This window comes from Miscanthus floridulus, chromosome 8 (genome assembly GCF_019320115.1).
Source record: "Miscanthus floridulus cultivar M001 chromosome 8, ASM1932011v1, whole genome shotgun sequence".
Classification (NCBI taxonomy): Eukaryota; Viridiplantae; Streptophyta; class Magnoliopsida; order Poales; family Poaceae; genus Miscanthus; species Miscanthus floridulus.
Genome location: NC_089587.1, coordinates 59509897 through 59534330, shown reverse-complemented (window position 1 = coordinate 59534330; position 24434 = coordinate 59509897). Strand labels below are relative to the sequence as shown.

Here is a 24434-nt window from a genome sequence, read left to right as displayed (position 1 = left end):
ACTGGAGGGGTTTGCACCCCTACAGGCAAATTTATTAGATTCAAAAATAGGGTCCAGGAAGTACAACTGAGAATTAAGGGACATCAAAAGACAGGAAAAAAATAAGAGAAACTAAAAGGATTAAACAAGATTGTTTAACCATTGTTCTATACTAGGGAAGTAGCTTCTCTTTGCGCGGTACCATACCACTGGTGAGCCAAGTGCTGATTATTCAGTCCCATCTGCCCCTGATGATCCATGCGTGCAGTTGTAACTTGTAAGGTGTGTCCATGTAGATGGTAGAGGCGCCGGAGCAGGACCGCTAGCTGCACCAAGCAAGCAGGTGAAGACGAACACTAATTAATCCAGTACTACTAAGACTATTCCAGTACTGTATGCATGATTAGCCATTAAGTACCTAATGCAGGAGTGATCTGTTCCGATCGATCCCGGATATACGCTATGTTCAGCTGGCTGGAAAAACGGCTGATACTGATTCTGATGCTGATTTGTTGTGAGAGAAAAACACTGTTATTTTACTGGAAAGATACGGCCGATCGCTGGGACAGCCACGACGACAGCAACTCCATCTATCTACCGTGGGTTTGCCGGAAAAAAAAAACCGAAACCGCGTGCTGCTTTGCTGCCTTGGTGGGCAGGGCAGTGCATCCTGCGCCTGCAACTCACCGTTGACCCTTGCAGAAGAAGTCGATCACGACCTCCTCCTCCTGATCTGTCTGTGTGCCTACACATCATGGAACCTGCTGAATGCTAGTAGTACTATGTGATACTCGCTCTATCTCAAAAAAAAAAAGATACGGTATTCATCTCTCTAGAAGTTAAATATTTTAAATTTAACTAAATCTTTTAAAAATTACTTACGTTTATGATATCCAATATATAATTAGATTAACCATTGAATATATTTTCATAGTATAACAATCTGAAGTCATACTAACATTTTTCCTATAAATTTAGTCAAATTAAAGGAATTTGTCTCAGCACAAACTTAGAATTGCATCGCTTTATGACCAAGGTAGTATCCCTTTAATTGCTGACCAAGATGTAGTAGCTGCACTCCCTCGCCTTGTTTCTTGCACCCTTGTCCAAGAAACAAAGTCAAAACAAAAGCTAAGGAGAGCTGATGCTTCAGGTCAAGCACGCAAGCCAGTCTAGCTACCTAGCTGGCCTGGCCTGCAAGTATATATACGAATGGCCGTAGGCTGCTACAAGCAAACTGCCATCTAACTCAGTCATCAGTCATCACTCACCATCGATAGCCCAGCTAGCCAGCTCTTTAATTTGCTTGTTTGCACCGTGCTGAGTGATCCAGCAACATTTAAAAAAAAAAGGCTCAACAAGCCATGGGCTGCTTACTCCGCCGGCTGTTCCCCTTCTTGGTGGGCACGGGCGTCGGGGTGTACGCGGCGCAGAACTACAAGGTGCCCAACATCCGCCACCTCGCCAACCGCGGCGTCGACGCCGCCAGGCGCTACGAGGAGGCCTACCGCAAGAAGCCTTCCTCGGACGCCGCCCGTGAAGGGAGCAACACCGGCGCCGGCGGCAGAAAGAAGAAGGTGGTGCAGGTGGACATTGACGATGATGAAGAGTAGCCACAGTTGCGTGCGTGCATGCCTGACGGTGCATGTTGTTAATTAGTTGCAGTGTCTGTATGCTAGCGCTGCATACAGTGTACGTGGGGATACCGGGATAGTTATTTGTTGCTTTTTAGGTTTCCTCGATTTACCGTGTACTACAATATGGCTATGGCTTTGATGTGAATTATTGAATAAATCAAGATTGTCAAATTAAACTCAGAGTTACCCTCATTCCAAATTATAAGTTGTTTTCTAGATAAATAGTTTTTACTATGTATCTACATACAGACATGGTCTATATATCTAGGTGCATGGAGGGAGTAAAAAAAATATTTAGCATGCACACAGATATAGGAAAAGAGGAATTGTTGGCTTCGTTCAAAAAAAGAGGAATTGTTGGCACAAAAATTTACTCATACCAACATGTGCGGTGAGGGAGCAATTCAGTCGGCCTGGACCTGGATCAAGTATGTCCGTTACGGCCCATTTCCATCATGCATGGGCCGGGCTGTGTGGGTAGAACCTGAAAACAGCGCGCACCACTATACATCCAAGTGGAACTGAAGCAGCTTATTCCACTCAAACAAATACAACAACAACAACAACAACAACAAAGCCTTTAAGTCCCAAACAAGTTGGGGTAGGCTAGAGTTGAAACCCAACAGAAACAATCAAGGTTCAGGCACGTGAATAGCTGTCTTCCAAGCATTCCTATCTAAGGCTAAGTCTTTGGGTATATTCCATCCTTTCAAGTCTCCTTTTATTGCCTCTACCCAAGTCAACTTCGGTCTTCCTCTGCCTCTCTTCACGTTACTATCCTGACTTAGGATTCCACTACGCACCGGTGCATCTGGAGGTCTCCGTTGCACATGTCCAAACCATCTCAACCGGTGTTGGACAAGCTTTTCTTCAATTGGCGCTACCCCTAATCTCTCACGTATATCATCGTTCCGAACTCGATCCCTTCTTGTATGCCCGCAAATCCAACGCAACATACGCATTTCCGCGACACTTAGCTGTTGAATATGTCGTCTACAAAAAATAAAATAAAATGAAGCAGCTTATGGTACACGTCCCCCTGTCTTGCACGGTTGTTGTTCCTCAAGCAAGTTTCCGGCTTCCCCTGTTAATCTTTGTCGTAAGTAGCAAATGAAAAAAAAAAGGTTACAAGAATGGAAAAGGAGCCTGAATATCCTCTCAAGGTGTTTGGAGGAGTACACGTTACAAGAATGTCCTGGAGAATTAGCATGAGAAACCATCGAATTGCAAATCTTAGAGCATCTCTTAGAGACTCTAAATCCTTCCTAAATGTTAGGAATAGAGATTTTGGTGAAAAACTAACCTCTAACAACTTCTCTAAATGGTTATCCAAATATAGACATCTTCTGCTCCGGATTTTTCGCTAGCAAAAAAAAAAAAGATGAGAATGACTCTCTAGAGTGCGCATGAGATATAGAAAAACTATGGAGAATAAAAACATATAGAAAATGGTTTTTATGCAAATGACTCTTCAAATGATAATTTAGAGAGTGAGATTTAGAAAGGTTCTTAGAGATGCTCTTATTAGGGGAAAGTTTTGCTTAGAGTGGGTGACTCTAGAAGGCACGTTTAGGCCAATCTAATTTAGGGATAGATTATTTGCTTAATTAGGTTTTGGTTTTTCCCTCTCCATGCCTGGTGGTGTGGAAGTTAGACATGAAAGTAGATTAAATATTTTGATCTCCTGGGGTAAATTGAGTACGGGGTCGGAACAAGATTCTCCGATTAATTACTTAGCCCCCAATGTGATGATTATTAGGGTCTACTAGTTAGTTTTTGGATGGAGATTGGTTTTGGATCTAGATCTAGTCATCTACCTAGAAATATGCATGGAGAGACCGAAAGAGTTTAAAATAATTATTTTTATGATTTGAATTGTATATTAACTGAAGGGCGGGCCTGGTGCAAGCGGTAGAGTCTTACCGTCTGTGACCGGAAGGTCCCGGATTCGAGTCGCGGTCTCCTCGCATTGCACAGAGCGGGAGCTCTCTGCATTGAGTACGCCTTTTTTTAAATTGTATATTAATTGTTGGTATTTACTTCCTTGCAAGTTGTTCGCTTTAATTATAAAATCTTAATATTTTGTTACTTACATTAATGAATTGATTTGTGAATACATGCTACCTTGGTAGAGTGATGTTAGAGTTTATTATTTATTTGGACAAGGTTCAAGTTTCATTGAACGATTTTATTTAGACTTTACATTGAGTAGGGAATGAACATAGATTCTCTCATTATTTACCTACAAGTTCATGATATTAATTGATGGCCTACTAGTTTCTCCTTGTATGCGAATTCACTTCATGATTGAATAAAAATTGTAGCCATAATCGTATTTTCTAACAAATTGTTTTTCTTAATTGTGGAATTATATATGTTCTCTACCATATTTATAGGGGTTTAAAATTAATATTAAATCTTTCAGGTAATTTTCAATTTTATCCAATATGCTTAAAGATGGATGGGGTATCATGGATGTACGGTGCATTAAGATGGAAGCTAATTTTCCATGTTGAAATGGATAAATTCATTAAAGTTGCCGAGAAAAAAACATGCAATGATTCAGAGTTCAACCGAAATTCAATGTCTATGTAGTGACTACAAGAACATGCTTAGTCAGATCACACTTGGTAATCTGAGGTTTCATGAAGGACTACATAACTTGGATTCATCATGAGAAGAAGGCGCATTATTTGAATCTGAAAAAGAAAATAAGTTTATTACAAGTCCCACAATGGATCTTGATTCTTGAACTGATATTTATTTTCTTGTGGTTGTTTTTCTGCCTTATCCTCTTGATGTTCTAATGATTGTTCCTGTATTTCAAGCTGCTCCAGATGAACCATATGCGAGCTCATATGCACATCATTCCTATATAATAAGGCACATACATTAGCCATTTGTGAGCCCTCTTGTTAAGATAGAACTTTGGCATACAATTAATTCATTTTAATCGAAGCATTTGGTACCTCATATGTTGGTGTAAACCACTATTAGAACACTGGCCACCAGCTAAGCTCATTTGTTGATGTAAGCTAGATGAGGAACTAAGGTTAGCAAGTTTTAGATTCTAGATTCTAGAACTCAATGCTTCATTTAGTTCTGCATAAAAACAAAGAAAATCAACTTCAATTGAGTATTTGATATGTTAATAAAGGAACAAAACTTCATTTTGAACAAGCAGGAAACAAGGGCATATTTTTGAAAAATAGAAATAATGGCATATCAAGATGACATATATAATGATCATATGAGCTTACAGAGCATAGAATCATACATTTACCACACATATTATAATTAACAATTAATTAAAGTGGAACATGGATCATACATTAACTTCAATTTTTGATTATCAAACAAGACAAAAGTGGAGCACACATTCTTTTCTGATATCAAACATTTGGCAGGTGCACACATCCAGTTAGGCAAGTGCTCTCATAATCCTAATGTTGTTTTTGTCATAAAACTACATAAAAGGTGGTAAGACGAGCTTTGGTATTAACACTAGTGTTTTCCAAAAAATGCAAACAATAGGTCATATAGAGTCTTATTCGCTACCAAAACATTATTATATTTGACTAGTTGGTAGCCTTTAGTAGCTTAAAGAATATATGAACCATATAGGCAACAAGAAACACATATCAACATTATTTTACCTACATTATTTCACAATGCCTCAATAATTCTTCTCATATACATGCATATTTTCATATCAATGAGGTCTTATATTTCCAACAAGTAAAATACTTTGGTGATGGAGCACTTTTAGATGATTTCATGCAACTCAAAAACAAAAATAATTGTTTGAGAGGAACTCTCCACGCTTGCCACGTGGTAAAACAAAAATAATTGTTGAGGAACATATATATGGAATCATGCATCCACTCACAATCTAAAATAAAATTAACTTTGCTACTAACATGACACATAGATTTTAGTAAAAAGGTAGCTTTGTAATTGAACACACAACAAGGGCCCAATTTTCATTTGGTGACCGATGAACACAATGCTATGTGACTAAAGTGTGGTGTGCATAGGATAATAAGAATTCACAATTGCATTGGTTAATCACATTTATGGCTTCATGTTATTGTTGCCCAAAATTTTGGATTCTATGTATGGAGCAAACTGTATTCAAGAAGACTAAGGATTCTATACATTCTAAGTACAACTTGGTGTCAGGAGGAACTTAGAAGTAGAATATGTCTTTGTTTTCCTTTGGTCGTACTATTAAAGGGGGGAGGGACCGAGACTAGTAATTTGGCCTAGTTTTGAACCGAGATTAGTAGAGGGATGCGCCCAAGTGAAAGACTGAGCTAGCTCAGGTAGTTGAAGATTGGACTTGGAAGGTGAAAATCATTAAGGATCTCAAAAATCAAGTCCAGATATCCATGGATCAACCGATCAAGGTCAATAGATCATTCAGTGATGTTACCTTACTATGTGTTCGGTTCTAAGTATAAACATATCATACAATGATGTTAATTTAGACCAGCGTATCATCTGATGACACTACCGAGGACTTCATCTTGAAGATGTGTCAGCTACTGGTGTTCACCCTATGATCCAGAGTTGCATATGTCAGACATGGCATATCGTCTAATGACACTGCTTGGAGTTCAAGTTAAGTCATGCAAGTCTCTATAGATCATCACATGATCTATTGATGCATATATTGCAAACAACACATCATCCAATGATGATGTGCATAATTGCAATTCAAGTTGGACAATGTATTGAATTCACCGTATGATCAGGTGAGTGCACGGGTGGCTCATGTCCAACTATAATTCATAGTGTAGCTGTTGACGGTCACTAAGAGCAATTATAAACTATCAACATAACCTACATATATACTTAATTCCATCACCAAACATAGGTTTAGGGGTTTAAACTAATAAATCCCACAAGTTTTGGTGAATCTATATTTTCAGCAGGGTTTATCCAGAAACCCGTCAAGGTGGACCTATTTGTCAAAGCAAATCATGTTTATCTACAACGTAAATTACTTGGGAAGGATCTAGAACACACCAGAAGGCAATCCACCAAAGCATACCATGAATGGCTAACATGTGGGGTCGGCCAGCCCCACCTGCAGGACGGCCAGCCCGTGGGTCCTGCTGGTTAGTCTCTACTTCGACGTCGGTTCTTCCACCACCATTGAGGATCAATATACGTCGTTGCTCGATGTCGGTTCAAATAGAGGGACGAGATAGAGCCATGCTATCCATTTATGGGCTCAATTTAGAATTTGGCCCATAAGGGCCCATGTGCAGTTTAATGAGATATGGTGGAAAGTTTAGTACCAATGAGGCTACTTAGAGGGGGAGGGTGCCAGACGTCCCTCATAAATAGCAGCCCCTACCCCCCTCTCTGGAGCCATCCTAAAACCCTAATTCATATTCTCCTCGTTAGGAGCCAGCTATCAAGAGAAGATTAGTCCTCCATAGGATCTAGTCTTGTAAATAATAGTAAGATGGAGAGTGAGGGAAGAGTTTGGAGGAGATGCCGGCTTGTCGATGCTCTCTCTACGGCTTGTACCTTAGCGGATCCAAGTTCTATCTGAGCTTGCCTCTAAGATTCCTCTGGTAATCAACTTCTAATTCAAGTAAGCATTTTGTTTATATTGTTCATCAGGGTTGCGACTCTTTTGAGTGCTTTATTCTCTTCCTAGGGGGAGTAAAGTATTAATCGTAAGTGTAAGCATGGTGCTTAGACTTAGGTTAATCGTGGATGCACCCTTCATTCTGGATCGGTGGTAGCTCATGAGGGTGACTCTTATAGCCTCGTTGAATCCTTTGTAGTCCACCTCCCATTTGTAGGACAAGTAGGTCCCGGTTACGAAGGAAAGCATCCTCTATTGATGTCTTTCGCTAGTAATGTCCCTAGTTGATAGTAGAAGACATAGCTTACCAAAGTCAGAATTAGAGAACCTTAGTTATCCTCTCTATGCTCCTATTCATCCTAACCTTGTTGCTACCCCTAGTTAAGTTAGGCCATGGATACGATACTTGAAATACTTCTAGGTGAAAGCTACATCGGTATCCATATATTTGTGGATTTATCTGTGTGCGCTAATTTATACCAACAAGCTTTCTAGCACCATTGCTAGGGAGACTGTTGCTGAATTGACTACGAATCTAGCTTAACTTTGTATCTTTTATCTTTTTATTTTAATTTATTTTTTCCCTTTTTACTATGAATTCCACTCCTACCTATTAATACGCTGCACCTAAGAGCGCGCGCCTAGAGCCACCAAAATCTTTAGAGCCTATCCTAACACCTGGCTATGAACTACGCCCGTGTTCAATCCTTCTCGGGAGAAGGCAATGAAAACACATACTCACACCTATGGGAGTTTGCATAGACATGTGCATGCTTACGTATCGCTGGCATGTCTGACAAGACCTTAAGATGGAAGTTGTTTCCGTTCTCTTTGATGGGAAGAGCTAAACAATGGTATAGTCAAAACCGTAGGAAGTATGCAAGGAGATTGGGAAATGCTATGTTCTAAATTTTGTTTACGTTTCTTTTCCATCTCTAAAGTGGTTAGCCTTTGAAAAGAGGTTCTAAATTTTAGAGAACAAGAAGAAGAATCTCTTGGCACATCGTAGGATCATTTTAATGACCTCATCATCACTGGCCCAGACCTTGCCATTCAAGACCCTATATTTCTTCAACATTTTTATATGGGTCTTAGCAAGGATTCCATGGAATCCCTTGATGCAGCCTCTAGAGGAGCTTTCCTTCATATGTCTGCTAGTAAAGCAAGGTCTATGTTTGATAAGATTAGTGGAAAAACTCCCTACACTAGCATGCATAATGAACACCTCGAGAAAGAGAAGGAATCATCTCCCGAACGAGAAGAAGAAGTTTTGATGGCCAAATCACAACCACTTCAATCCCAAGATTTAGCTGTCAATCTCGAACCATCTATACCCCAAAATCCTGCAAGAGAAGAAGAAATTCAACATTCGAAAATCTCTTTTGAAATTAAGAATGATCTTTTTGATGTTGATTTTGGGAAAAGCTTAACTTCTAGCCTCATAAGAGACCTTTGAGCGAATATAATTTAAATCCACTCAAGAAGGGATCCCTTAGAATCCTTATTTCCATATAGGACATTGGGAAGAACTCAAAGGTGGTATGTCAAGTGATACTATAAGAGGGCTAAGTCATTCTATCTTCTTCCATTCTATGACCATATTAGATGTCTTATCTGAACCTATCTCTCAACCCATCCTTGACTCCTATGATCCCTCTTATGCTCTTTCTCCTAAGTCTCATGATGACCCTAGAAATCTACTAAGACAACCAAAGCATAGGAGTCATGAAGACCATAAGGATAACCAAGAAGAGCAACGACAATGGCTGGAATGTATTAAGAACCTATATGTCGTTGCTAAAGAATGGATGGACAAGGACGAAGCATTATGGGTAGAATCCAAACTTGGCTTAGATCCAAATGGTGAGCTTAAATCAATCTCTTTAATAAACATGACTCGTCCAAAGTTTGGAGGAGGCTTTAGATAAGATCACCCAGAGAGTTACCAATCCGAGGGAAATCTTGGACAATAAAATGACCAATCAATGTCATAGGCACAGAATAATGGAGACAATGTTTCCGCCTATAGACATTCATGAAGAAACACCCTTGGAGCTTGAAAAGGAAGATGGCATAGACGAGCATGAAAGTTATTTCATGAGCACATATTAAATCCATGATCACGTGAGAAATCTCATGAATCAATTGGTCTCTCTAACATTGCCACACGAGATCTTCAACCCACTCGTGCTTTTTGTTCATAAAGACTTTGAAAGGGTGGTTGTAGATGCATATGTTTATCATAAATATTGCAAACCTTGTTGGCATGAATCTTGAGATTGGTACATGAAGGTTGGTGTTGGAGGGGAAACCACTTCACCAATTAGAAACGCAATTTGAAGGTTTCCCAAGGACAAGCTTCTGTCCTAAAATAAGCACTTTCGGGAGATAACATCAGCTTTCACCTTTTGCTGTAATGCCCTATAAAATGAGCATAGAAATATAATTGTTAAAATATTCCTTTGGGTATTTTTGTCACTAGCCGTTCTAGGTTTAAACCAAAAGGAATAAAGGATGATGACGTAAGGTATGTCAACCAATTATCATGCAACATTTAATCACATCCATCCAAACTTGATTTTTGCATTTGCAGAATTCAAGTGTGGGGATGGGCTTCTCTAAAAAAATCTTATGCCATGTTGCTAATTTTGGTTGTCTTTACCTCCAAGTCATGCTCAATAACAATCATGCTCTTTCATCTCCAATTGAATAAATCTCTATAATGCTTTCATGCTACCTTTGCCTGCCATAGTAAGTTTTGGTTTAGAAGTACTGCACATACTTCCATAGATGTTTAAATTAAGCATGGTGCTTAGGTTAAATAGCTTCCCTTAGTCAAATTAGACATGGAGTCTAGTTTGGTATTGAACTAAAAATTACTTGCGTAGACACTGGATATTTTGTTGGACTAACCCATACAGGAAACTCTCAAATTCAAATTGGGTAAGTCATGAGATGGATTCAAATCAAAGATGAGGCAAGGCACATCATTTAAAATATGGGATAAAAAGTTCTATGCTAATTAATATGTTAAAACCAACTCTAACATAGATGACCTTTAGCCCTATTACAACACTAGCTCTGGCTTGAATTATTTGTACAATCCTTCAGGTATGTGTTGTCCACTAATCTTTTGTAGACATAAAACAATGAGTGAGGCTGAAGGCCCAACAAAATGGCAAGATCGAAGAGCAGAAAGATGGCATGACAAAAGGATGAGAGAGAAAGGGTGTAATCTAGGAAACAAAAAGTCCATAAACAGCTTAAGCTGCAAGGCTAGCCAAACAAGGAAAACTTCAAGCAAAAAGGGAAGGGCCATCATGAGCCATCTACTCTTTGTCACATGGTGTCATCCACTCCAATGACAAAGATAACATCTAAAGATAAATGGTCTTTACTTAAAAAGTTTTTCCTTAATTCTGGTATGCATATAATTAAGAGACAAACATGATTGAGTTACACTTCCTTGATCCAACCTGACTAACTCAACATGTTTAGTTCCTTAAGCTTGTTCCTAGCACCACTCTCTTGATCTCACAAGTCTCAACCAAACAAGCTAAAAAAGTGCACATCTTATCCCTGGAAGATGATAGTCATAATCATGTAAAGATTAATACCTTATGGACAATCCTTCTATAGGTTAAGAAACTTAACCTTTTTGGCCAAATGAACTCAAATTTTACATTCATGTTCAATCTTCTAATGTTACCACCAATGTTATAATTGAACAAAGCACACAGCATCAACTTCATCTTATTCAGCGTACCTAAGGATAGAGAAGAATAAATAAAGTTTTAGTTTTGTTGGTGTTTTCCCACTGACAGAGCCCATGTACTTGATCTCTACCTTGTCTTTATGAGCAGGACACACTTCAAGCAAAGTGTGGGGGAGTTAGTTGATTCCCCAAATTTCTACAAAGATCTGAACCTATCAAACCAAAAGCAAAACTCAAAACCAAGATGGATTTGGCAGAAGGAGGTGATGTCACCATTAGAAGCGTCGTCACAAGAATTCTCATCTTCAGAACAAACCAAGGTACTTGATCAATGAACTTCATAAGGAGAAGTCCGGTTCGAAGGACTTACAATACTGAACCCTCACCGAAAGAGCTAGCTTAGGAGAGAAGCATCCTCATGTATCTAGGTAAGTATTATTTCCCCTTTGTTTTAGTTTTTAGTATTAAAAAGATGAATAACTAAAAACAAAATAAAAAGATATCTTTATAATAAATATATATAGTTATAGTAATAATGTGTGATCTAGTAAAATTGAATACAAAATAAAAGGTGTGTCTAGTTTGCTTTAATTTGTTTTTAAGAGTTGTTAGCAAATAAAGAGGACTCAAAATTATCTCTTAAATGGAAATGATGAATAGTTGCTCTGTTGTAATTCCTTTCAAATACCTAGTTTTCAGCCTTGAATTCTCCCGAGTGTTGGATAAGATTATTTTGGTATAAGAATTTACTCTGAACTTGAAACTTATGGGTAGCATATGCTTGATCTAAGTCTAGGTAATTGATGGATATGATATGAGAAGGTCTGAGCTACTGTTTATCTTGTTTCAAGTGACACCAAAGTTCTGGAGATTTATCTTTTAAAAATGTAAAAAATGCTACATGATGAGTTCCTTTATGAGAAAGCTTAAATTCCCACCAGAGCCATACGTGTTATTTAGGCTAGGAAAACTTCCACATATATGCTGCTTACTTTTGCATTGAGTTTTGTCAAGCTTTGTTGACCCTTATGAGAGGTTTGTCATGCTCTTAAAATCAAGATCACATACATACCACATATACCTGCTGCTCCTACATTGGGAGTACGCAAAAACATGCTTTCCATTTAGATCCACTCAAAAATGTTCTACTCCTACACTGGGGGTGTACACAAAAACATGCTTGATAGGGTTTCCATCCACCAAATAAATGCTCCAAGTTCTTGTTGTTATCTCTCAGAGTTTTGTTGCAGAAAAGAGACATGGGGCTATGCAAAAGTTATTCAAAAAATGAGAAGAAGAAAAAATGGACAAGTGTCCGAGATATCTAAAACAATGGGTACTCAGATGCTCGCCTGAAAAAAAGAGATGAATAAGATAGCCCCTGTTCTCTAGCAAATGTTTCCAAGTTTCAAAAGAGAGATAAGTTTTCAAGAAGCAAAGTAGAATTATGTTAGCCACCATATATCCACACACATGCACAACTTGATTTGATTGTATGACTCAACTCTCTTTGGATCCATTGTTTGACTTTACAATATATGCATTGCAAGTATGCTCTAGCTTTCTCCCTACCTATGAACTCCATATAAGTCAGAATTAGAGAACCTTAGTTATCCTCCCTACACTCCTATTCATCCTAACCTTGTTGCTACCCCTAGTTAAGTTAGACCATAGTTAATCTCACATGTTTCCCTATGGATACGATACTTGGAATACTTTCGGGTGAAAGTGTAACATCCTAGATGTTAAAAAGCAATTAAAACCTTGATCATATTCATCATCATGCATAATCATGAAGTATTAAGACATAAATGCATTGCATATTTTAATTATAGCATTCATAGGTTGCATATGTGTTGAGATGTGCTTGCATGAAATGTTATGAAAAACATTAATTAAGGTTCTTTGTGATTTTATGGTTAGAAATTTCCTTAAACAACTAAAATTTTTCCAATATAAATTTGGTCTAAGTCCCTGAATTTGAGCTCAAAGATTGAATTCAATAACTATTTATAATACTTGGTCATTTTTTACTGAGTCCCTGAATTTTAGTTATAAAGTTCAATGTTTGGGATTTTATTAAATCAATTTTCATAGATAAAGATTGGGCAACTTTTGTTTCATTGGTTGGTACTATGCTTGAGCTATGTTAATGTGTAATTAGATGTGATGTTAGGTCAGTGCTTAACCCCTAATTAATTGCTCAAAGTTGCTAACCCAAAACTATTTTTGAAACCCTAACTGAATGTTTTCAATCCAGTTTCAATCTACCTCTGTTTCTCTCTCTCTTGATCTCTCTAACCAATTAGAAATAGGAGATGGCATTTAAAGAAAGGATGGAGAGCAGATTATGGGGAACAACTTTTATTTTTGGAGCTCAGCGAGTTGCCACATGAAATCTAAAGAAAATGAAGGAAGAAGAAGGGATGTCAAGGTGCTACAGTAACATTGGCGAGCTGCCTGCTACCGCATCACCGCCGTGCACGATTTGGCCATGCCTTCATGGTGTTTCCTAGATAGACACCTATGTGTTGAGCTCGTGAAGGCGCTAGCGAAGCTGGTGACATCGTCCTCACCTATAAAAGCCCAAGACGGCCGCCATGTTTTCCTTTTTCTTCTTCCCGCCACCGCCACCGAGCTCTAGTTAACCAGTCATCCACCGTGCGTCCATCGTCCAATTGCTCGCGCCCTTGATTTCGCCTTGCCCTTCCACGCTTGCTGAGCATGGTTGTGTTGCCTCTCATCCCTAGAGTCACTTGCGTCGCCACTTTCTGCCATGGACGCTCATCCGCGCTACCGCACACCCCCTCACCATGGCCAGACCGCTCTAGTGAGGCTCTCGCTCTTCTGTTTGTTGCTCTCGCTTTGCCTTGATGTCGTGGTCGTGATTGGCTCCTCTATTTAGTTATAGACCCCTAGACGCGCTGGAACATCACTGTCTTTGTCGGTTCTCGCCACCGTCTCCGCCATCACCACCGGTCATCTACCTCTGCTCAAGTTTTGCTTCGACCAGTTAACACCTCGATGTTGTGGTGAGCCCCTAGTGCTGCCTGAGCTCTTGTTTGAACCGGTACTGTGCCGTAGTCACCGTAAGGCGTCACACCGCCATGCTCTACCCTGTCGTGCCGCCATGGCCGGCATTGAGCTCACCGTGAAACCCTAGCTGCCCGATTAGTGCTCTAGGTAGATGCGTCAGCTCGTGTAGGTCACGCTAGTACCTTCGCCGACGCCAGCGAGAAATTGCTAGTCAACCGGTCGGTCGCTGCGGTCAGCGCAGCGACACTGTGCGCTAATCGAGGGCCCCACCTGTCAGTCGCAGTGGCTAACTTCTTACGTGTACAAAATGAATTTTATTTTTTTTTCAAATTTCTAAAAATGATTAACCATGCTGATTATTGTTTAATTGATAATAAATTATAGGAATGTGATAAAATTATGGAAAACTTTGTGTAGCCTCTTCATGGTGTGCTCTATCTATGAAAAATATGAAATGGTGAAAATTAATAGTTTTTGCATGCTTTAAAATTACCTCTTTTAATTAATAAATGTACCTTCCATGATTTTCATAGGCTAAAATATTTATGGTTTAGTCATGAATGAAACTTGTTGTGTATGCTTTACATGCTAATATATACCTTCACAAAAAGTTTGGTACTATTTTGAGTTAGTTTACTTGGTTAATTATTTTAGGCGGTTAAATGCCTTTTTCTTTAATTAATAAATGCTAAAATAAATTAGGAAAATCCTTAAATAACTTGGGTGTGTTTTATACCTTGATTGTGGACCTTGGAACACTCAAACCATATTGTTCCTTGGTAATTTAATTACTTGATTGCTATGCTTTGAATCAACTTGCTTTTATAATAAATAAAATGACTTCATTAAATGTTTGGTTTTATAAGTTCTATGTAATGTCATGAGTTAAGATATATGTTAGTCTCTTGTTGGTTCATGATAGTGTAATTCCTTTCATAAAAGATAACTAATTAACTTGTTAGTTAATAAATAAAATAGTTACCCAAATGATTAGTTAGAAGATGCATGTAAGTAGATCATGTAATGATCCTTGCTTATCCTCATGGTTGAATTTGGTGTAATGTTAGTTAAATAACTTGTCTTGCTTAACTAGTATAGTTTAATAAGTGTTGCTTCCTTGTTGAACAACTAAATGTCTTGTTAATCAATAATTAGAATACCATGTGAAGTATAACACTAGTTGTACCACGAAGGAAAGTTGTATTCAACTTTCTTAGATTAGTTTAAGTTTTGTTATGCACTTGTCTATCTATCATCATGCATCATACCATGCATTCCATCATGTTAAGCATGCATCATGTTGTTACGTGTAGTGTACGAGAGTGAGAAGGTTCTCGTGGACAAGCTTCGGAGGAGATTTATCCACCAGTGGTGTTGGTGCCAAGTCTGACTCCTATGATCCTTCTATGGAATCTAAACTTCTCTACAACACAGGCAAGCTCCGGAGCATAAACCCATTCCTTGTATTTTATAAACGTTAATCACTTAAGTCTTATGCATGTAGCATTATGTAAGATTAGGTGTTGATTGATTACCAATTGTTGCATGACTACCTTGGTATTTCAATACTATTCCTTGTCACCTTGCTAGTTATTATATGTTAGTTATGCTTAGCCATGCTTAGTTGATAAGAGTTGAGTGGTGATTTCATCATTCATAATGGTTCTAGACTCAGGGATATCCTGAGGTTAATAATGAATTTGAATAACTTGAGACCGGATGGGACCTGGAAATTGTCTTTGTTGGTTAAGCCGACAGGGTTGCCTGGTCATGCTTGTCCCGTTTGTGTCGATTGAGGACCATTCGTTGTAGACCTATCGTGTTCGAGACCTTGCAGTACTGGCCACATACTTTGATAAGCCTAAGACCTCGGCTATTCCATTATGTGAAAAGCTAACTGCGCACTAGGGGTGGGAGATGGCGAGAGTAGCGTGTACCCACCTTATGGAAACATCACAGATGACGTAGGATGGTGGAGTACTATATTCTCAGGTAGCGTAGACCGGTTCACGTTTTGGAGGATCCGAGTGAAGGTTGATATATGTAGGTCTAGGACCAGCATATGTCGTGTGGTAAGGAAACCTCAGGTGAGCCAAATTGATTTGAATCGCCATGCTTCTCAGAGAACGAGACTCAATCCCCTGATCTGCATCGTAGTTAATCAATGGAACATGGTTTCTTGTGGATATGATATAAGATGAGATGAGATGTTTAATGAAGTGATTGAATTAGATCAGGTGCAAACTGGATACCAATGATAACTTAATATGAAGCTAAAACACTAAAAGTAAGAATCCACTTTAGTAAGCTTTTCTGCAAAAGTTATTCTTGCTTCAAACCTTCCCTTAAACTTTCATACCCTTAGAGTCTTTTCTTTTAGTTGGGTAAGACTTGTTGAGTACCCTCAACTACTTATGGTTTGTTAACCCCTGTTGTAGGTTCTGACTTGTGCTGCTAGTTGAGGTCATGTTAGTGGGCTCGACATGGTCTAGACATCTCTTCTACCTTAGATGCTCTACCTAAGTCGCTTCCGCAATTCTACTCACATTTTGGAACTTAAGTTAAGTTTGACTTAAATAGGTTTTGTAAACTATTGTTATAAGTCTTTCGCACTCCGATGTAAGTTATTTTTGTACCAAGTGTGTAATGTTATGGTAACTCCATGTTGATCATGTATGAGTTGTAAAATGTGGATGATTCAGGTTTCCCGAGGACACCTGATAGAATACCAAAGTTATATGGCTATCGTGTGCAGACGTCAGAGGTCTTTAGGACAATGGCATGTGCATGTGAGCCTTATAATTTGGGTGGTTCTACCACAGCTGGTATCGGAGCTCATACAGTGGATCTGCTACAACATTACTCTTGAAAACTTCAAAAGGATTTTGCAATTAAAAGTTTTTGAAAGAAACTAATTAAAAATGCTCTTCTAACTAGCAACATATCATGTGCAAACCAACCAACCTATGCAAACTTGGAAACTACTGATTAGGACCACTACATGCTGATCCAATAGATGGGGTGAGGGGGCTTAAGCGCAAAAAAAAGGATGGAGGGTGGGGGGCTTAAGCGCAAAAAAAATCCCACCTCTCACCCCATTCATTGGATTAGTATCTAGTGGTCCTGATTGGTAGTTTCCAAGTTTGCACGGGTTGGTTGGTTTGCACCTGATACGTTGCCCGTCTAACTTCCCTTATGCTTATTGTCGATGTCTCATGGAGATTTTTTGATGACTCAAGTAGAAGGCATCGGAAGGTTTTCAGCTCTTCTTCAGGAAGTCAGGTGGAAAATCAACTTCTCTGATAAATCGGAGTACGCCAACTTCAGTGAAAATAGCATATAAAGTATCGCCCTATGTATAAAATGAGTGTGCTGGCAGTTCTATGTTAAATTATGAGTTTGTGAGTGAGAGGTTATGTAAATGATGGCACCTATGTAAACTAACTCAATAAAGTTATGTATGGGAAGGGTTTACATTTTGCGTTATTTACATTTCAACTTACTATTCTATAACGTCGCACCTATGATAAGGTAAGAAGGTAAGTAACATCGGTTGCATGATGTGGAGATGTAGCCCTCCCTCCATAGATGTGATTCTAGACATCGGCCGCATGATGTGGAGATGTAGCTCTCTTGCCAGTGATGTGAATCTAGACGCTTCCGTCAAGAAGTGGCCTACTTGAGGACATTATGTATGGCAACATACAGAGTGTAAGCATCTACCATGTGATTGTGGTCATGGTCGCATAGCCAGGGTGTGTTTACCCGTGCATGTCCCATAAAGCAAAGGTACGGGAAGTGAATACATGCTAGTCATGTATGCAGCGTTGTCCATGCAGTGTTAATCGCATGAGTGCCACTTCTATATCAAGTGGTGATGTATGTTGGGGTGGGCTATGATGCAATGATTTTCTGTAGGTATACTAACTTGCGAGTAAGAGAGTGTTGAGTGAGCTTATAATAGTAAGAGTGGCTCGTATGTATGTGCCATCATGTATGTTCTTCTTGTTTTGTTTTTGGTGAGGTCGTTCTGTCAAACATAGGATGAACATGCACAAAATCATTCGTATAAGGTTGAAATATAATGGTGTTTAAAAACTCCCTCCTTCCATTCAAGAATGACTAGTAATTATTATAGCGGTTTTATCCCGATAAATCTTGTCATGTACCAGGTTTTTTTCAATAAATTTTCATTTGATAATCTTTGCTCCATAAGTTCCAAATCCTTGGGAACTTCTGGATGCACTTAATTTACTATGCCAACTCAATATGAAAACCAAGGACTAATCCTTGACTCCTCAACTTGTGCTTGTCATGTCTTGGTTTCTTCTGCCATGACACGTGCTATTTCCTTGACTTCGCTACTATAATTGTGCCCTATGATGGTGCCATGGTCCATGATTTATGGTGCCACATCGGAACCTAGGGTTTCTTGTGTCATCCGGGCACACATGATTCTGCTGGGCGCACGCTGGTATCGAGGTTTGTGGTCAAGATCCATTATAGCCCCACAGTTGATGTGCTCTCCCTCATTGCAACTCTCTTTTGAGGATTCAAGTCGGTGCTTCTCCTGAAACTCCTCAATCCCTTATTAGTAGCAGCCTTCCTTCGATCTCGGTTGTAATTCATGAACCAACCCTTGTTGTTTTATGAACTTCTTTCAAGTCAATGTGTTTGACACATTTCCTTTTCCATTACTCAACTCAAGGCTTTTGGCATTCTATAATCTTGGGACGAGATTTCTTTAAGGGGGGAGGATTGTAACACCCTAGGTGTTAAAAGGCTAATTAAAAGCTTGATCATGCCATCATGAAGCATAATCATCAAGCATTGTGTCATAAATGCATTTCATGTTGCAATAATAGCTTTCATATGTTGCATATATGATGTTTCATATGTTGCATGAAATGTTAACAACATTAATGATTAAGGGTTTTCTGAATTTATATATGTGAATTTGCTTAAACAAATAAAATTTTGTTAATATACACTTTGTTGTTTAAAGTATGCTCATGAATATAGAAGCAAAATAATGAAATGTTTTCAAGTCAAATATGTTAAATTTGAGCACCAAAAATTTAATTAATGCTAGTTTCCATACTCATTTTGATGGCTAAGTCCCTGCACATCAGTTAATAAGTTCAATATTTAGAGATTTAATAAATGAATTTTTATAAATAAAAGTGTTGCAAGTTTTGTTTTGTTGATTGGTGTGATGTTTGGGCTTTGTTAATGTGTAATTGGTTAAGATTATTGGTTATTGGTTGACCACTAATTCAAGAACCAAACTTAGATAATCAAAACAATTTTTGAAAAAATTGAAACTGAATTTAGTTTTAGTTTCATTATACCTGTGTTCAACATTCCAAATCTCAAAATTCTATGATCTTATGGGGTTGATCCTTAAAGCAATGTTGGAGAGCTCACATCAGAGAACAACTTTTGTTACTGGAGTTGATCAAGTTCCTGCATGGAATCGAGACGAAAATGGAGGAGAATATGGATGTTTCAGTCTGCTACAATAAACTCGACGAGCTGCCTACTGTCGCGTCACCACCATGCACGATTTGGCCACGCCTTCATGGTGTTTCCCACGTGGATGCCTACGTGTCGAGCTCACGAAGGCGCTATCAAGGTCACGACGTTGCCCTAGCCTATAAAAGCTAAGCGCCGGCCATTGTTTCTTCTTTTCGTCCTCTCTGCCGCCATCGCGTTCCTCCAGTCGCCGGTGAAATTCATCGCCGACGTAGCATCTCAGCCCAATTGCTCGTGCTCAAAGCTTCTACTGCTCCTTGCTCTCCTCCTTGACCCGCTAGCGTCGTCTCTCTCGGCTAGAATCCACCATGCGCCAGATTCTCACTACGGCCGTGCCGCCATGGCCGTCGCATGCTCCTTAATGTGGTCAGCTGTCTCGGGTTGCTCTCTCGTTCTCTTTTCCTTTGCGATGTGTTCTTCATGGCCCCTTGATGCCATTTGGCTAGCTCGTTGCTTCGTTCTTCCTCAGGTTTCACCAGAGCGTAGCTTGCCGCAGCGTCCGTCACTGCAAGTCCGCCGACGTGCGTGGCTAGTCTTTCACGGTTGCGTACGGGCATGGAGATGCCCCAACACCTCTCCCTCGCCACCGACGAGCATCAAACGGCTAGAAATCGAGCCTCTCTGTGGCACCTACTCTGCTCAAATCGCAACCAGGGACTTCGCGCAACAATAGAAACTTTTCCAGGGGGTTTTCTGCATAAACTGTGACCTATATGAATAGTGCACTATAGGGTTTCTTTTTCCTTTTTGTTCTTTCAGCTGAAACTCTTGAATTTCATAACTAAATATAGAAGCATGATAAAAATATGAAACATTTTGTGTAGCCTCTTCATGTTGTGATATATCTAGGAAAAATATGAAATAGTGAAAACAAATAGTTTCTACATGCTTTAAAATTTACTCTTTCAATTAATAAATGGACCATCCATGATTTTTATAGGTTAAAATAATTATTTTTTAATCTTGAAACTTTTTTATATGCTTTACATGCTAATATATACTCTGATAAAAAGTTTGGTGCTGTTTTTATAATTCTTATTTGGTTAATTAATTTAAGTGTGTTTAAATGCCTTTTATGGATTAATAAAAATAACAAAATGGTTTCTATAAATTCCTAAATGACTTTGTTATGATTTTGGGGTTGTTTGTGGACCTTGGAACACTCAAACCCCTGTTGTTCCTTGGCAATGGAATTACTTGCTTGACATGTTTTGAATCAACATGTTATATAATAAATAAAATGGTTTAATTAAATGTTTAGTTTTATAATTCTTTATAATGATCATGAGTTAAGGAAAATGTAACCACTTCTTGTTGGTCCATGCTAAGTTAATCCTTCCATGATAAATAACTAATTAACTTGTTAGTTAAATAAATAAAAATGCTTTGTGAAGTATAACCCTAGTTGTACCGCGAAGGAAAGTTGTATTCAACTTCCTTAGATTAGTTTAAGTTCTGCTATGCACTTGAATGTCTTTCATCATACATCATGGCATGTAATCCATCATGTTAAGCAAAGCATCATTTATTACGTGTAGTATACGAGAGTGAGAAGGCTCGTGTCAATCAAGTTTTGAAGGAGGTCCATCCACCAGTGGTGTTGGTGTTAAGTCTAACTATTGTGATTCTCTGTGGAACTAACCTTCTCTGCAACACAGGCAAGCCTCGGTGCATACCACCCTTCTCTAGTATTTATAAATCTTTATTACACTTTTAGTCTAGTGAGATGTGCATTATGTAATTAGGAGTTGGTCGAATATCGTTGCTGCATGATTACCTTGATAATTAGGTATCTTTAGTTATACCCTGCTAGTATGAATAGGTCGGTACCTCTTATGCTTAGTAATGCTTAGACTTTGTTAGAAGTCGAATGATGGTTTCATCGTTCGAGAGAAACATGTTTACCTTACTCTTCTCGGCTCTGTCGATGGATCATGAGAATACCATGATTATGTTAATGTTTAAATTAAGACCAGGAGGGAAGCTTGCATCATGAAATGATTTAGTGTAGTGCTCCGCCTGTGTCGATTGAGGACCGTTCGTTGTAGACCTATCATGTTCGAGACCTTACAGTACTAGCCACATACTTCGGTAAGCCCAAGACCTCGGCTATTCCATTATTTGAAAAGGTAACTGCGCACTAGGAGTGGGAGATGGCGAGAGTAGCATGTACCCACCTTACGAAAACATCATGGATGACGTAGGACGGTGGAGTACTGTATTCTTGGGTAGCGCAGACCAGTTCATGTTTTGGAGGATCCGAGTGAAGGTTGATATATGTAGGTCTTGGACATACATATGTCATGTGGTAAGGAAACCCTAGCTAGGACAAATCGATTCGATTCACCATGCTTCTCTAGTGGGCATAGCATTGTTTATTTGGGAGGAATCCAGGACAGCACTGTTCTGAGTACTTGTTCTTGGTGTACAAAGGGTGGTTTAGAGCATAATGAACTACTCGCATCCTCTGCCTCTCTAGTGGGCATAGCATGTACAACTTTCTATAAGGGATGAGATCATAGACGGGGTAAACATCTTCTGAGGCGGTGAAAAATCGACTAATCCAATAGACAATGTCTATGCCGGTTAGAATTGCCCACTCCCTCAAATGTTAACTGATGGAAAGCTACATATTGTTCCATGTGTGCAGTTCTCTTTCTCTGATAACAATACTATATTATCTAAGTCCGTTGGGTGAGTGGTGAATGTGATAGCTGACTCTGTCGGCTCAGCATTTTCAACAATCATTATTTATGGAGATCTTCGTATCCAAACGATAATAGTTATATGGGTTGTAACCTAATGCAACCTCTTGAGTAAAAACACATGGAACGTACCAAATGACAAGTCCGCATTGGAAATCATTACTGAAGAAGGATGATAGCGAGGCCTGGAGGACAACGAAAGTTGCAAGTATACACCAACTGGAAAAACAGTACACTACCAAACATGTTGAGCACAATTTGCCTTCATGGTGCAGTGGCACAGTAAGTTGGGTTGACTTGCACTGTAGCAAAATTAGCCTGGTTAGACTACTTTTGACATTGAGGCTTCCTGTAACATCTAGTCCCGACATACATGGCCCCAGCCCACTCTTCCTAGGAGTGATCCGACCCGCGTAGCAACCCACTTGAACTTTCATCCTCGCTTCGTTCAAAACGGTTAACTGAAGGTTACTACGAGTCCCTGGCCCTGGTATTTAAGTTGATCCGGCGAATTCAGAGTTTCCAGCATGGTACTAAACTTTGGGTGCATAGTGTTTTCGCGGTGCTACAGTAACCCGTGAACAGTACCGGCGAAATCGATCGCCCCCTTTTCGGATGAATAGTGCTCGGTCTACAGTACCCGGAGTTCGGATGCTGCAGTAACCGGCCCATGTTCTGCTGCAGTGTCACCGGCCCATACTAGATTAATTTTGGGCCCACTTTGGCCCATTAGGATGTTACACTTCCTTTCTAATGTCAATCAACAACTGAAAATCATAATCTAAAATCTGTTGTTTGACACTTTTCAAATTGTTTTCGACTCGCAAAGGCACAAATTGACTTGTAGAACACCTTAACTGCTCAAGCATTGTTGATATGAGAGGGCAAAAGCAAGGAACAAATAGGCGCAAGAAGTTCTCTCTAGGGCATCTAAAGGATTATCTAACGGCAAAACATTGACCATGTTGCTAATCTTGACATCAATTACAAACACAACCTTCTAACAGGAGGGATGATAGCAGTCAACAGAGAAATCATAGATTCTGTACACCTTGGTTTTTAGTTAATATCTCACAAACTACTGCCCCATTCTACACGAATTTTGGTAGGCATGTATACCCACGAGTCCTCTAACAACTGACCAAAATTCAGCTCAAACGGACACTGTTTGACTATCCAAACGAATCATCTACCAAAACTGCTCTGTCCTAAAATTTTTTAGCATCCCCAAACTAGCAAAATATCTCTCAACTTTGATGCTTTACACAACCAATGCTCAAACCAACTTCAGACATTGAAGTACCCCAAGCGAAGAATGATCTCACCAAGTTTTGTGATGATCCAACCATGTTTGTGCCTCTAATCGTCGGCTTAAAGATAACTGGTTTGGTGCCATGAAATTTAGACATATTTCATGTTCTTCTTTTTATTTGCATCACATATAATGGAGTGTGTTCCGCACTCTCTAACTCTTCCTATAGAAGCAATAGTAGCTTCTCACTGAGGATGGAGGCTAGGATTTTTTCCTACATGCCTCTTACGAAACAACCTCAACCGCTGATTTAGACACCAACTCAAGATACAAAAGCACTAGACTTGTGGGTTGTTTTTGTAGGGCACAATGCATACTACATGTAGAGGGGCAGTCTGGCAAAGATAAGGGACCGTTTCTAACTACCCTTCTATGCTTCATCTAATAGAGTCCTGAACAAATCCTTTGATAGCACCATATACATAACGATTTTGACCGAAACTAGGGACATGCTTTCTCTAGCTCTTTACTTAGTTGATACAGCATCTTGCACTTCCTGTGTGATTGTCCAAGATGGAATTGACTTGATGACATAGCGTCTGGAGAAGAAAGCAGTATTTGCATTGTTGATCGGCTTTGTTGTTTCTTCGCTTAACATTGTTCTATGAGACATAGCCTTCAGGGCTACCAAAGAGTCATTACCTAGCTAGAGATTAACTTTTCTACTAGTAACTGATTAATTGTCTCTCAACACTTAAAAAGCTTCAAAACTTCCTTTTTGATGGCAACAATCATAGTGGATGCGCAAACTGACAATCAATATCAAAGTTAGCAGAAAAGGGTCACATCGAAGAAGGTCGGTTGATCATCTTGCACATAAAGATCAAGACTTGGACAGAAAGCTCATAAGCACCAGGTGACCTATTATAGGACATAATATCCTAGCCCATTTATCATCCGACTAATAACT

At 39.2% G+C, this 24434-nt stretch overlaps 1 protein-coding gene across 1 annotated transcript; it reads left to right on the top strand.

Annotated features, from left to right (window-relative positions):
* The first annotated feature begins 1247 nt into the window (after positions 1 to 1247).
* On the top strand, positions 1248 to 1603 carry LOC136472231 (uncharacterized). The gene has a single exon (XM_066469959.1). The coding sequence runs from the start codon at positions 1344 to 1346 to the stop codon at positions 1590 to 1592; it is 249 nt and encodes an 82-aa protein (XP_066326056.1). The 5' UTR covers positions 1248 to 1343; the 3' UTR covers positions 1593 to 1603.
* Positions 1604 to 24434: the final 22831 nt, after the last annotated feature.

Excerpts from the sequence above, each read along its gene's own strand:
- LOC136472231 (XM_066469959.1), top strand. The coding sequence starts at position 1,344 with ATGGGCTGCTTACTCCGCCGGCTGTTCCCCTTCTTGGTGGGCACGGGC.